The 14533-nt window shown below is 39.0% G+C and overlaps 1 protein-coding gene across 3 annotated transcripts in view; it reads left to right on the forward strand.

The window, feature by feature from the left end:
- The first annotated feature begins 396 nt into the window (after nucleotides 1-396).
- Nucleotides 397-14533, forward strand: part of LOC121648931 (transducin-like enhancer protein 1) — a 33315-nt gene continuing 19178 nt past the window's right edge. For 2 of the 3 annotated variants that reach the window (XM_041999424.1, XM_041999425.1), the window contains exons 1-6: nucleotides 397-1170; nucleotides 1526-1626; nucleotides 2307-2370; nucleotides 4593-4637; nucleotides 13202-13264; nucleotides 13394-13498. In XM_041999424.1, the coding sequence (XP_041855358.1) occupies nucleotides 1147-1170; nucleotides 1526-1626; nucleotides 2307-2370; nucleotides 4593-4637; nucleotides 13202-13264; nucleotides 13394-13498 (402 nt within the window). In that variant the 5' untranslated portion in view covers nucleotides 397-1146. The remainder of the gene's footprint in view (nucleotides 1171-1525; nucleotides 1627-2306; nucleotides 2371-4592; nucleotides 4638-13201; nucleotides 13265-13393; nucleotides 13499-14533) is intronic. The other variant, XM_041999426.1, reaches the window with a different exon arrangement.

A 14533-nucleotide genomic window follows, 5' to 3' on the forward strand; every position in this document is an offset into this window, starting at 1 on the left:
CGTGTGTATGCATGGGTGTGAGCGTTGATTCACTTTTGAGCATAAAACCATGTGTGTGTTCATGAGTACGTGTACGAGTTTTTTTGTGCACGCGAACATCTTCAACCGTTCGCCTGCTTGAGCCCACGTTACTTTGATTGACAGGTGCGACTTGGGCTCACCCACTGCACTGCCCGCCCTGAGCGCTTCCGAAGTGGCAGCTTCATGCAACGAGCTGATTGGCCAGAAGTCGCGTAGCTCTGCGAGGTCAACGGACTAGAGGAAGTTTACACAATGACTATTGGTCAGTTATTGCAGTCACGTCATCATCCCCACGTGGAAAGGTGGCTCTGATTGGTCTGGAGTAGTTTTGAGGGCTGGCCGAGATTTTCGGTTAGACTGGGAGCGTGAAACCGCGTGAGAAAGTTGCCAGTGAGGTAAAGCAGAGCAGGACAGCGGAGCGTTTGCTTCTATGTGGGAGTTTTTGTTATCAAAACTGACAGAATATTTCTTCCTTTTCTCGCGAAATCTATTTTGGACCCAGGCTTCCATACAAACCCAACGTGGAAATAAATATATAGCTTTTTATTGACTGCTTAACCGCCAGCTCACGACCGCGGCGAGTCAAGTGGGAACTCTTCACTGTAATTAACTTTTGTGGATTTGTTTCTGGGGCTCAAACTGAGAGCCAACAGTTTGTGACTGAATTGACGGTGTACGGGTATTCTCCCCATTTGTATTTATTTATTTTTTGTGAGTTTTGTCGGCTCTCTACTTGGAATATAACTGCATGCAAAACAAACGCTGGAGTGATTGGAGTGGATTTAGTCTTCATATCTCACCTGGTTTTTGTCCTTCCCCTTCAACTGCCTCCAGCTAATGAGCCATTTGTCGTGCTTTTCCGGTTGATTTACGGTTGCGCCGTCGCTGGAGCGCAGGAGAGGCAACGACCGGGATACAACGAGGAGCGGGGTATCACGTTAAACGGTCGGTGAATCCACTGAGCAGCAGAACGGTCGGTTTGCCTTAAGAAAAAACAAAAAAGAAATAGGCGGATGGATTCGTATTCGTGAACGAGAGCTTCACACATCTAACCAGGGCTCCGTTTGATTCCTCGTTAGCGGGGTTTTAAAGAAGGACACGGTTGCTCTACCTTCGGAGATAACAATGTTTCCTCAGGGGCGACACCCGGTAAGTTACTTCAGCTCCAACGTTAGCAGTACTTAACCTAGCCGAGACCGACTATTTACAGCCCAAGAATTATAACCTTGTTGTTTGATCTGCACCTCTTGTAATATTAGTTTTATAGCCCACGGGCTACTTATAATCTAGCTAAGTGTCTCCTCTTGTTAATTGGGTTCTGCATCTGCAGCAGAGTGGGATTGTTTAATGTTTAATGGGGTTGGTAATGTTTGTTTAATAGGAGCTAATAATTAAAAGTTGTTGATAAAACATGTGAGCATCGAGAAGATCAAATGCATATTATAGACCACATAATGAAGCACCATGATGTTGATAATCTTGTGTACATGTGTTTGTGTGTTAGACGCCCCATCAGGCTCCAGGCCAGCCCTTTAAGTTCACCATCCCAGAGTCACTGGATCGCATCAAGGAGGAGTTCCAGTTTCTGCAGGCACAGTACCACAGGTGGATAAGACAAACACACAATCCACAGAGAAGGCTTTATCGTCTTAATCTGCAAATTTCCCCTATTGTCATCTGCCTACTAACAGTAAACCTCACCCTAACCACAGTCATTCCCTTTTAACCATAATGAGCAAAACCCCAAGTCTGGCCTCAGACTAACCCATAAACCTGGATTAGGTTCTCATACACACACATATGCAGCAGACATGAGTGTTAGCGTTTACACTGCGGTAGGTCTAAGTCTTGGTGATGGGTGAGAGCCAGAGGGTGGCGTGTGGGCTCTGGGTTTCATAAATCACTCTTTATTTTCCCCTGCATGTGTAGTTGTATACCGGTCCAAAACTGCTTTTGTGCAGCTATTTTACTTTGTGGTATTATTTATTTGTATTTTTAGGTTGGATTGGCCACAACAGGTAAAAGCCTCTTACCCATGAAGAGGATATGTTTATAATCCACATTCTTATTATAAAGAGCACAGTAAAAGCAAACCTCGTGCATATAACACACACTGCCCAAGATTAGAGAGCAACAATCTGTGTATTTGTTTTTGGGCTCATAAATTCTTGATGGCAATGTCTATTAAAGTGCAAGACATTGATGAATTTGAATTGATTCAGTGAAAAATCAGCTTAACTTTCTATTTTTTTTTTCCTTAATTGGTGTATTGTTTTGTTTTTCAGTCTCAAGCTGGAATGTGAAAAGCTGGCCAGTGAAAAAACTGAGATGCAGAGACACTATGTCATGGTAAGATCTGTGCACCCTCTTCATTTTTGCACATGATACACTGCTTTAGGCTCCTGTAGTGTCCTTGAGTAAGAGCATGCTGTGTCCTTACCAACTGTATATTTGAACTTTAATCTTTCCGATGACTGATAAATGAATAATCCGAATACTTTATTTTTACTAGAATGAAGGCAAGTCTTTGCACTGCAAAATGAAAGTAACACGTGTTTTAACTGTGCAAAGATGTTCATCCTTTTCTTATTTTGACATCTTTGGCATATGCATCTCAACTCTTATGTTAAAAGATTAAGTATGAATAGCTGTGTTGCAGATTCATGCCGTTTAATGTTTTAACATGGTGCTTTTCTCTAAATACATGACGTAAGTATCAGGGAAGCAGAATTCAGCTAAATAAAATGACAAGGTCTTTGTTTGCAGTCATAGTAAACCCATATCAACAACAGTACATCTTGACCTTTATTTAGGAAATATGGCACAGACATTATTGCCTGGTATTATGATGATGGATTTTCTTCTAATTTTGGTAGTTTCACGAGTGATCTTAATTCACAACATGTCAACGTCCAGATATTAACTTTTCGAACAACAGCAGTAAGAGTAATAGTATTTAACCATATACATATTTGGCTGTGCGTTATATTAAGAAATATAAAAAGTGATTATTTTTCATATTAATTAAATGACAGGAACACGGGTGCAAAGTGTGGCCAGAACACAGAAGTTGCGCGTGCTGATCGGACATATTAAGGGAATGGACTGTCCCCCTAAAGTGTCCGAGCGGCAAACGGTAAAGAACAGATACAAGAAGCCGGCAGCTAGCCTTTCAGCCACTGTTGCTGAGCGTGAGTTTTACTCATCAGGTTTGAAGGCTAGTGGCTGGAAAGATTTAGGTTTTTATGGACATGAGAACGGCCTGGACAAGATTTACTCCATAAGTTGTTTAAAGCCAAAATAACATATAATAATACTACAAATATTCATCAGCACCTGATGTGTTCCCAGCCCAGGTAAGAGGAGAAGAAGCTGCCGGTGTTCTGTCGGTTTGGCATACGTTGTCAGAATAGCATACCATCGTCTTGTCTGTCAGTTTAGACTACTTTATCAAAATGGTATAGCTATGTATGCTGTTTTGACAGATAGCCCACAATGATATTTAATATTTCTTTTAGCAATAGTTATTTCAAAGTTAATCACGGCATGTTCACTCTGATGCAGTTTGGGAGAAGGTGCTGGATGCTACGAAGTTGATGCTGCAATACTTTTGAAATGACTTTACAACATCACGTGAAAAACATTATCAGAAAAAGACTGTATTAAAAGTACAGTTTCATACAATTCATCTGAGTTTTTAAGTGCTTTTCCCATGAAGTTGAGTCATGCAAGATATGCACTTAAGCAATATGCAATTAATATGCAGTGTAATACACTAAACTATTTCTGAGCAGTCAGTAGTGCTGCTGAATTCATGGGTCAGTTGCAGTTTTCTGCACATTAACCAAGGGTAGCTATTCTGACAACTTATGCCAAATTGACAGAACACCTGTTGTTGCTCCTAACTATAGCTGCTGTCGATTCCATGGAAAACGGAGTAAGGGGAAAAAAATCCTGAATGGGGGAAAAAAGATTAATTGAAAATCCTGATAATCGTTTAATAACTGAATCAAAGCAGCCCGAATTGTAATTAAATCGTGACGCACTGAGGACGACACACACCTATCAAACAGCTCTTCTTATTGCATACATAGAATATTTTTCTGTGTGACACTTGGACAACAATTGGGTGGAAGTGTGATGCTTAGTACCTCCCTTCAGGAAATCTTTATGTGAACTGCTGGAAATTAAACTACCCGCTTTGGGAATGCTGTATCTTTTGAACTCCAACCGCCCATATTTTATGTATTTGTGTTGCACATTTTCAGTTTATCATCTAAAAGAATTATATGGATAATTGTGAAATAAGAGGCTTTATGTATCGTTCAAAAATGAAAAACAAAGTAAACATTTCATTTTCTGAACTGTACATGGACACAATTAACTACTTTGCCTCAGTTGTCACTTTCCAGCTTAAAAATAAAGCATGCAGTTTGCATGGTGTGCTTTCTGTGGGTAGTTTGATTGCTCTAGGAGAATGAATGTAAAGTTGGACGTCTTCTGTTGGTCAAGTTTTTTATTTTAAAGGTTCTTTTAACTCAGCTGACCCTCTGACTCTTTGTTCCCCTCAGTACTATGAGATGTCATACGGCCTCAACATTGAAATGCACAAACAGGTATGGCTGCTTATCTACCTCCATCTTGTTTGTGTTTCTTCTTCTCCGTCCCTCCCACTTCCTCATGGCAAGATTTTAAACTATTGGGTGTACGCATGATTGTATTTGTGTGTGTAACTGTGTTTTATTGTATGCCTGTGCGAGGATGTGTGTTTATTTGTGATCGATGGGGCTCTGTCTCCATTTCCCCAGTTAGGACCGGCCGGTTGAGCCTGGAGGCAGAATGAATGACTCTGTAGATTGATTGGTGCTGTCTAGGGGAGCGGCCTGCTTTATTACATTAGAGGGGCAGGGCTGGGAGGAATTGATCAACGTGTGGCCGACAGAAGAGATACAGTGTAGCTCTCCTTTTTAGAAGCTGGGAAGTTAAAGCAAGCACAAAAAATGAATACAGAAGAAGCACTTATTTATTGAATGTATTTATTGAAGTAGTGTATGTAAATGAGGTCAGGGCAGTTTTGTGTAGTTCATAGATGGTAATGCACACAAATAAAGAAGGTTAAACATGTTCATACATCAATACATACAGAACAGTGAAAGGCAAACATTCTTAAAATCTTAAATGTGTTTATCGCTTTCCTCTCAGTGGAACATGTGCTGTATGCACATGTTCATGAGTGTAGAAAGTTACTTTAGTGATGTAGGGATATTTTCCAGAACCTGACTGACTCATCGGCCTATTATAACCCTTTTCAAAATAATCATAATCGGCCAGAGTTTTTCTGATTAAACACAAATATATTCTTAATTTATACAAAACAGTAAATGTTGCCAAGTGTCGTAGTCTTGCAGAATGATGTTGTTGCGCCATTTGTCCACTAGATAGAGCACGCGATTAAATCCTCAGTTCTTACAGTTGTCGGTAACTACAGCAGTAGCTACAGCCAGGCAACACTATGTGGGTGGGCCAAGCATAGCTTGATGACGGGTATGTTTATAACAACGTTGTGAAATTAAGAAGGACTCACATGCCTCCAGTTTCAGTTTAACCCTGCCATGTGTCATGATAGTGACATAATAGCGTTGGTCATTGTCATTGCATTGCTAAAGTTGTGCTAACCTAGCTTAAGTAACTCCCTGTCTGTTTATGTTAGCAATAACGTTGCTGTGGTTATCCCAGGCTAGCATTTTGTTAGCTAACAGCTTAAAAGCCAGTTAGTAACTGCAGAAACAACGCAAGTGTACAAAATATTTCAGAGTCCAGAACAAGCATTCATCACTCCATCAGCTGTGTGTGGAGACACATTTTAGGAGGAGTGACATGACCGCAGTGGGGAGGGGGGAAAGTTAAAATGATAAACATTACTCTCTGACTTCAGCAACTGTCATGATTTCATGTCACTCCTAATTTTACTTTGTTGGAAAATACCAGAACGTGACTCAGGCTGTAAGAGCAACTTACTGTGTGTGTTGTGGAATAACATAAGTGTCAGATTGTGACAATTTCTGTTTAATATGCAACTGTGTTGACATGTTTTGACATCTGAGAAAGGTTTTTATTTTGGTTCTTGAGTCATGACTTAATGGCCAAGAAAATATGGAGTAAATAAAATGTGTTTTAATGTTTAAAAGCATCAGAGGTCTGCATAAAAAATGTTTCGCAAGTAACTTCACTCCTTATATTGCTTTTAAATAGAGTACACCTATGGTCTAAGTCTAAAGATAAATTCAATAGTACAACTGTTACCTATAGCAATGCTACATGGAAAGAAAAAAATCACAATGCAATTTTAAAATAAATTAATTAGAAGTATTTTTATTCATATATATTTTTAAATTAAGCCGATTAATCATTTATCAGATTTTTTTTCTGCCAAATATCAGAATTTGCATCAGCCTAAAAAAATCCTTATCGATCGGGCTCCTTTCTGTTTCTCAAACAAGAAACTCAGCGCCACTAAATCAACACTTCAAGTGCATTTTGTCAGAGTATTTGTTTTAACAACTTCAAAATATGCATGCAACAAATAACAATGCCATCAACATGAGCAACACCCGAAACAAAAACCATGATCCATTCACTCCATTCCAACATGTTGGGTATCTTAAGAAATTAGAAAAGCTACGCTTAGAAGCTCTCAAGGAAATGCAGAGATGTAGTTATATCCAGTTCTGATAGCAGCGATGCTAATGCTAACTATGACTGTAATTATATTGATTATATACTGTGCACAGTGGTAGAAACTGATGATATAGTGGCTAAATGCCAGGGTCAAATGGTGAATTGTTTGCACACAGTATTTTGTAGCCAGATTCCCTTCCAAAAAGTAAAAAAAACCTACATGGGACACTTTCGCACAGTTTGGGTATCCAAGTGGCCAAATGGAGAGTCTGCCTGGTACTATCCACAAAACAACCTTCAAAAAATTTTTGAGCTTTGTGCTCTTCTTATGTAACTTGGTACAGCTGTAGTCAAAGCATTGCTGAAAGCATGCAGTGGCCTTTCTATGTGTATCGAGTCATTGCAATCATGATGTCCACTGGTTTAAAAAAAAAGTGAGAATAAAAATAAAAAAATTTTCTTTGGTTTATTGCAGTGTGCACAGGCTTATGAACATTCACAATGTTTCAGACACTGGAATTTTATTATGTGAGTTATTAGCTATACGCTGAGACATGCTTATGGATATTGACCTGATAATTGTGTAATTATTGTTGGGTAGGCCAATTTAGGCAAACCATACCTCCAAAAACTCCAGCGTTGATCAGGTTAAGAAGCTACAATTCTCACCTTCTTTCATGCACACATTTCCCCACAGGAGTGGTGCAGGGCTCAGGGTGTTTACCAGTAATTACCACAGCTATCGACCAGTCTGACTGGAGGAAATTGGAGGCGGATTGGCTTGGCTAGTTCACTGAGATATGGGGACGCTTCCCCTCTTTCACAGTCCTTACCTTTAGTGTTTTTGTCACGTTTTCCATCTCTTCTTCATACCTCCAAGTTCTGTCTGGCTTCCTTACGCTCTAGTAACAGTTATGGGATCTCTTCTTTCTTGTTTCACCTAGGACCCCCCCCCCCCCAAACTTTTTTTTTTTTTTTTTTTTTTTTTTTTTTTTTACTTGGCTCCTCTTTCATTTTATGTCCATGTGAAGCGGCTGTTCTTTCTTTGTGAGGGAGATGCATCTCTTCCTATTGTCCACACACACATAAACAGACACACTAAAGCTCCAGGGGAGGTCATTAGCTTGGGGCTGCAGTTGTCAGAGCAACAAGCTTCTGTGGGCGGAGGGTACGGGGGATACAGACTAACAACCCACCTCCTGCTGGGGATGTATGATGGGGGTGGGGGTGTGTGTGGCAGTAATGCTCCAATTATATTTGTAATGGCAAGCCTGTTCCCTTTTAGGACTTTTGGGAGTGTGTGCGTGCGTATGCTTGAACCTTTCTTAGGTATTCTAAATTTTTATTTTTAAAATATCTTAATTGGTCATCTTAATGTACCCCAGCAATTCTCTAAAGTTGCTATGCAGGAGTCTTTGAGATGCTTATTTGTTCTTTTACCCATTTACCTTGTTCTTTATAACATAACCATACTTAGCAGCCTCTCATAAAAAGATGTATTTATTACATGTCAAGTTATGTTGTGTATTAGTATGCATTTTTGTCGCTTTATATTGCATTTTATACTTTGTAGTGTGAGAGGATGACATATTCCCTGCACTTCTACCCTAAACGAGATTATTTGGTTTATTTTACCAGTATAAAGTGACATAGCAAAGGCTTAAAATATATTTAAATAACATGTGAAAAGTTCTTTAAGTGGTGTGCTATTTATATGCCTTGCCATGAGATCATGTATCACAACTTTAGCTTTATCTAGTTAGTTACTTGGTATAGTAGCTGGTCAAACTATTCTCAGACGGCCTAATCAGTTAACCTTAATACAAAGCTAATTATAGGCTTACAACAGGATTCTGCAAATAGATGTGCAGGTTTCTCCCTGTAACGGACATTTATTTAAAGCTCCATTGGCTTAAGTTGGCAGACATGACTTTGAGTACTGGTATACAGAAGTCGGAAGCTTTTGAGCTGGCTGGATGCTAGTTTCTTTAAGCCTGGAACATGTTTTTGAGGTCACTCACGCCAAGTCATTATATCAAAACTGTAGTAAAAGGAACACATACTGTGCAGTACCAGTCAAAAATTTGGACACACTAACACATTCAAAATACATTATAAATGGGTCATTTTGTGCAAATTTGGGTACTGTACAACTAGACAACAATAAAAAAAATTAATGATTTATCCTGTAAGTAATGGACATTATGGCCAACCAGAACAGTTTGTGGTCAAAAAAGAGATTTATCTCTTCATAATGTTAAATGTAAAACAGGTATTTAGATGACTATTAAAAGTTTTGTTTCATTATGCACCTGGCACGTTCCTATATGTTTCCAGATATGTAAATTTTAATTTTAAGCCGAAACCCCAATAACATATACCATCAATGTGGTAGCTTAAATTATGTGAGCACCACTTGTGCACCACCATGTGCAATGATAAAGTAATTCAGAACAAAGTAAGACACTCTTCTGGCCTAGAGCTGCTTTGATTTCCTTTGCACTTAAATTTTGGACAGAGTTAATTCCAGTGGAGGCCTGGGAAGACTGAAACAATATCGTGCAGCCCAGTAAAAGATCTCTCAAGGTGTACATATAAGGTGGGCTCAGCTTCTCTGTCTGTTGAGTGAGAGGAGGAGGACCCCATCACAAGCAAAGATGCAACAGCTTCACATCTCACTCTGAGAGAAATGTGTCTGATCTAACCAGAGATGCTGCTGTTTCTCACATTAGTTTCATTAATTGACCCAGCCTATTTCTTTTTTCCCTCGCTTCCTTCTAAATTAATGGTCATACTGAATGCACTCATAATTCATCACAACAAAGGTGAAGAAAAGATGATAAAAACATACATCAAAGAAGTCATTATTCTATATAATTGCTACCATATCAGAGTTCTCTGGTAGGTGAGCGATGATAAATGAGAACAATTATTTCCTTCGCATCATCCAAGAACGAAGTTGATGATATAATTATATATCACAACATGCTTATGATAACTTGCCCTACATCACATTCCAGTGTTGATGCTTAAACAATGTATCATGCAGCCTTTTATATCACCCACGTCTGTTATTTCTGCCTTGGTTGACTTTTTATTTAGTATATGTTAACCACCTTATTTACATTCGTCATTGTGTTTTATTTGTAATCTCTTTATTATTTTTTACTTTGTTGTTCTCCAGGTTCTATTTTAGGTTAAGCAATTTCTTGTTTAGTTCCAGACTAATTGAGAATACACTAGTATTTGTTTAAGCCTATTCAAGTACATAATTGGCTGAACCATGGCTTGGTTGGTGGTTTGGTGAGCTGCCAAGTTTTTGTGTCAGAGTTTTCCAATGAAGGCAAGTATGTTTTTGCTATATAGAAAATCTCCTCTTCAGCTTTCAAGAAGGGTCTGACTAAAATATCCCAGTAACGAGTAGGTGGGTTGAGGTGCTCATTACTCTTGGACATGGAAAATGATTCAGACATGGTAGTGAATTATGGCATTTCCCCAAATGTCCCAGCAGTTCTTATTGGTGTCCATGTTTGGGAGAAATTTATGTCAAACTTTAATCTCACAATCTTATGATCACATACCTACATTTCCATGATCCTAAGGTGGAATTTGTGTTCAACACTAATTGGTAAATATAGGCACGTTGATATGCTTAACCCATACAGTTACCTAGATAGACAGTAAACTGTAATGTTGTATTCCTGAACAGCCTTTTCAAAAGAGAGAGTTCTATGGGTGTCTAGCTCCAGTCCTCAAGGGCCACAGTCCTGCAGGGTTTCAATGTGTCCCTTCTTCAACACACCTGATTCAAATGAATGCGTATTTGAGCAGAAAGTAATTGGCTGGTGGATCCATTTAATTTGAGTCAGATGTGTTGGAGCAGGAACACATGGAAAACCTACAGGACAGCAGCCCTCGAGGACCGACTTTGGACACCCCAGGGTTAAGCTGTCAACTTAAATCAATTATTTATTCAGTCAATTAATTTTTGGGCCAATTTCATCTACGCAGATGATTGTTTGTGCAGCTGCATTTTGTTTTTCTGGGTACTGAGCTTTACATTCCTCTGAATCCTGAGCTCCACAAACTAGTGTTCACTCATTTTCCTAGGAACTCGCACAGCTACAATAGATGGCCCTTTGAATTGTTCACATTCAGCATATGTACTGTATTATATATATTTTTTTATATTGACGTGGGATGGGATGTGTGTCTTTTGAGCCATTAGTACGTTTCACAGATCCTTTAGTTCCCTCTTTTTACCTTGGGTTTTGTATCTATTTGATTGGATGATATGTAATATGAGTCCCCTCATCTGATTTGATGCCACTGTGGGGGTATCTGGTTTCAGCCAGTTGTAGCCACCTCCGGGGGTTTAGGGGACAAGCGGATGTGTTGGCATGGATACTGGGGTAGAGCAAACTAAGTTAGCTTTTGATTAGATTAGATTGAAGTGCTGATGGGAAGAGGGACAAGGAGAGAGAGAGACAGCAAAAGAAAGAAAGCAAACGAGTGAAACCCGAGATCATAATTCGAGAGGAAAATATGTATTTTTTTACATGTGTGTGTGCATGTCTGTGAATATATACACTGCCTAGCCCCCCCAAAAAGCTGCCACAAAAGGAAAACGAAAAAAGAAGTTCACACACTCTAATATTACATTGGACTGCCTTTACCTTTGATTACGGCAACATTCGTTGTGACATTGCTTTGAAAAGTTTCTCCAATGTCAAGATTTTTTTCCATCCAGTGCTGCATTCACTTTTCAACAAGATCTTGTATTGATGATGGGAGAATCCGACCACTGCACAAAGCTTTCTCCAGCACATCCCAAAGATTCTCAGTGGGGTTCAGGACTGGACTCATGTCATGGACTCCATGTGTTAAAACAATGTCTTATGCTCTCTGTATCACTCTTTCACAATTTGAGCCCGATGAATCCTGGCATTGTGATCTTGGTATATGCCCAAGCCATCAGGGAAGGAAAAAAATCCATTGATGCAATAACCTGCTCATTTAGTATATTCAGGTATCAGCTGACCTCATTCTTTGGACACATAATGTTGCTGAACCTAGACCTGACCAACTGCAGCAACCCCAGATCATAGCACTGTCCCCACAGGCTTCTATAGTAGGCACTATGCATGATGGCTGCATCACTTCATCTGCCTCTCTTCTTACCCTGATGTACCCATCACTCTGGAACAGGGTAAATCTGGACTCATCAGACCACATGACCTTCTTCCATTGCTCCAGAATCCAATCTTCATACTCCCTAGGAATTTGAGACCTTTTTTCTGGTTGGTCTCACTGATTAGTGGCTTTATTATGGCTACACAATTGTTCATCACAATTCCTTGAGTTCCCTTCACATTGTGTGTGTAGAAATGCTCTTATTTTCACTATTAAGCATATATATGTGTGTATGTATATATATATATATATAATATATTATAATGTGTGTGTGTGTGTAAATATATATGTGTCCGATATATAGTATTTTTGCATCTTACAGTTTAATTTGACTCCTTTTTTGTTTTTTCTTTGTCATTTTGTAATGCTGTAACACTGAAATTTCCCAGTCTGGTAATAATAAAGTACGTCTGATTCTGGTTCTGAAGAGCTCTACTGTACAGAAAGTCACCCACAGCTTCCCTGCTGCTCTCTGCTGCTTTTCTCCTTCACTTTTCTCTGCCCCACTAGTCTTTTTATAAGACTTCTTCAATAACAGCTGATCGAGGTGTTGAGAAAGTACGAAAATGTACACATGTACATCACGTTTGGCATTTAAAGACACGGACACCACCGTGTGCACAACCCTGCCCTGCCACAGACGAAGTTTCACATTAAAAATTAAATGACAGTCAGTTGTTCATTCCATATAAAGACACAGACCTCTGCGGTAATATCCGCCACATCACAGACAAAGCTTCTCGTGGAGTATGAATTGAGTGGACCAAAACAACCTTTTTTTTGGTCTTGCGGTCTCAAAAAGTCCTCACTTCCCTTGGAGTATGACAATTAATCTGCTCTACTCTTTGCTGCCACTCCAGCGAGCTGGAGTAGAACTGGACAGGAATTTGAGACTTGCAGAGCAGTGTCACATTTCCTGAATACAACACACTTAAAATATGGTCCGTAAATGTGCGCATATATAGGCTTTATGTTCATATGGATCCATTCATACAATATAATTTACATTTGTAACATCAACATTTTTTTGGCCTGGCAGTGTATGTGTTAGCAACGATAAAAAAACTGACTCACCCTACATTTGTGTGTTGAGATAAGTAGATGAATGTTATTGGATGATCGTCTGGTAAGGGTTTCTGTGTATTTATTCTTAAAGAAGCACCAGTTTCCAGAGTCTGACTGTGTGTGTCTATGTGTATGAGTGGTCACACTTTATTGGTGTAACTGAACAGCTGTCTTTCCTAAATGAATGCAATTATGTTATCAACAACTGAGTGTCTCTCCATCTCTGTGTTTCTGCTTTCATCAGACTGAGATTGCCAAGAGACTAAACACCATCTGTGCACAAGTCATTCCCTTCCTCTCACAGGAGGTAAGTATGTGTGTGACTTTAAGCTACAGACAGTGTGTTGTTTCCCATCTATGCACTCTAGCTGTTTTTCTAGCTTTACTGTTCAGCCTGCCTCTCAGTGTTTGGTATAATTCTGTCTCTGTTTTATAGCATCAGCAGCAGGTGGTACAAGCCGTGGAACGTGCCAAACAGGTGACCATGGCAGAGCTTAACGCTGTCATCGGGGTACGTGGACTGCCAGGTCTTCCACCTACAGTGTGTATTCCTCTAATTTCTTTTTACCTAATCAAACTGTCTCAGTATTATTGCTACAAAATGTTATTGGAAAAAGGATTTGTTCTGTGTGTGTGTGTGTGGTCTCAATCATTAGTATATCTGTGTTGCAAGGTGTGAAAGTACCCAGCACTCTTTAATTAAATATAGCTTCCATTTTTCCTGAACTCACAAAGAGATAGCAGAACATGTTTGTCTTTGAACTGTGGAAAAACCAAGCAAAACAATAAAAAAAAACATAATTGTTTATATGACTATGACCTTTTTGGACAAAGACATAGCTAACACAGATGTCTCAAGGTAATTTAGTTGAGCCAACACCTGGTGCCTCATCTGCTAAAAAAAACAAAAAAAAAAAAAATACTAGTGGCCTAGGGTGACATGGCTTACTACGTAAATTGGAACTTGTTTACTTTTTCTAACTTCTTGGGTTATATACTACATGCCTTTTTGTCAGAACAAAAAATGTGACCTATGTTTTAAAATATAAAGTCTATGAACAGTCTAAACATCAATTTAAACTTTGCTTTCATATGTGATCCTTCAGTGAGTCCAACATCACGTTTGAGAATAGATTGTATTTGGAGGCTTTGACATAGATTTTAAAATTAAGGTGAAATCATCAGCAGAGGCTGCACACTATTTTTTTTTTTTTTTGCCAGTCTGAACACTTAGCTTGTCTAACTCTACCCCTACTAACTACTCCAGAACATTCAACATCATAGATATCTAGTTGGAAGCTAGGATTTGTCTGCATAAATTAGACTACAGTTGGTGCATTTCAGACCTTTAAAGCTCTTGTGCCGTTTTGTTTTTCACTAAACCATTTATTCTCAAAATTCACTTCCCATTTAATGAAGCCTATGTTATCATATCTAGCAGACAGATTTACTCTCTTCAGTGAGACAAAAAAAAATCAAAGTGCAAAAGGAAAAGTGCAAACTGAGATATTTAAAACAGTATGCCAAAGGAAACTTTTCTACACCTGTTCTCACTTCAAGACATGATTTTCTTTTT

This window comes from Melanotaenia boesemani, chromosome 11 (assembly GCF_017639745.1).
Source record: "Melanotaenia boesemani isolate fMelBoe1 chromosome 11, fMelBoe1.pri, whole genome shotgun sequence".
NCBI lineage: Eukaryota > Metazoa > Chordata > Actinopteri > Atheriniformes > Melanotaeniidae > Melanotaenia > Melanotaenia boesemani.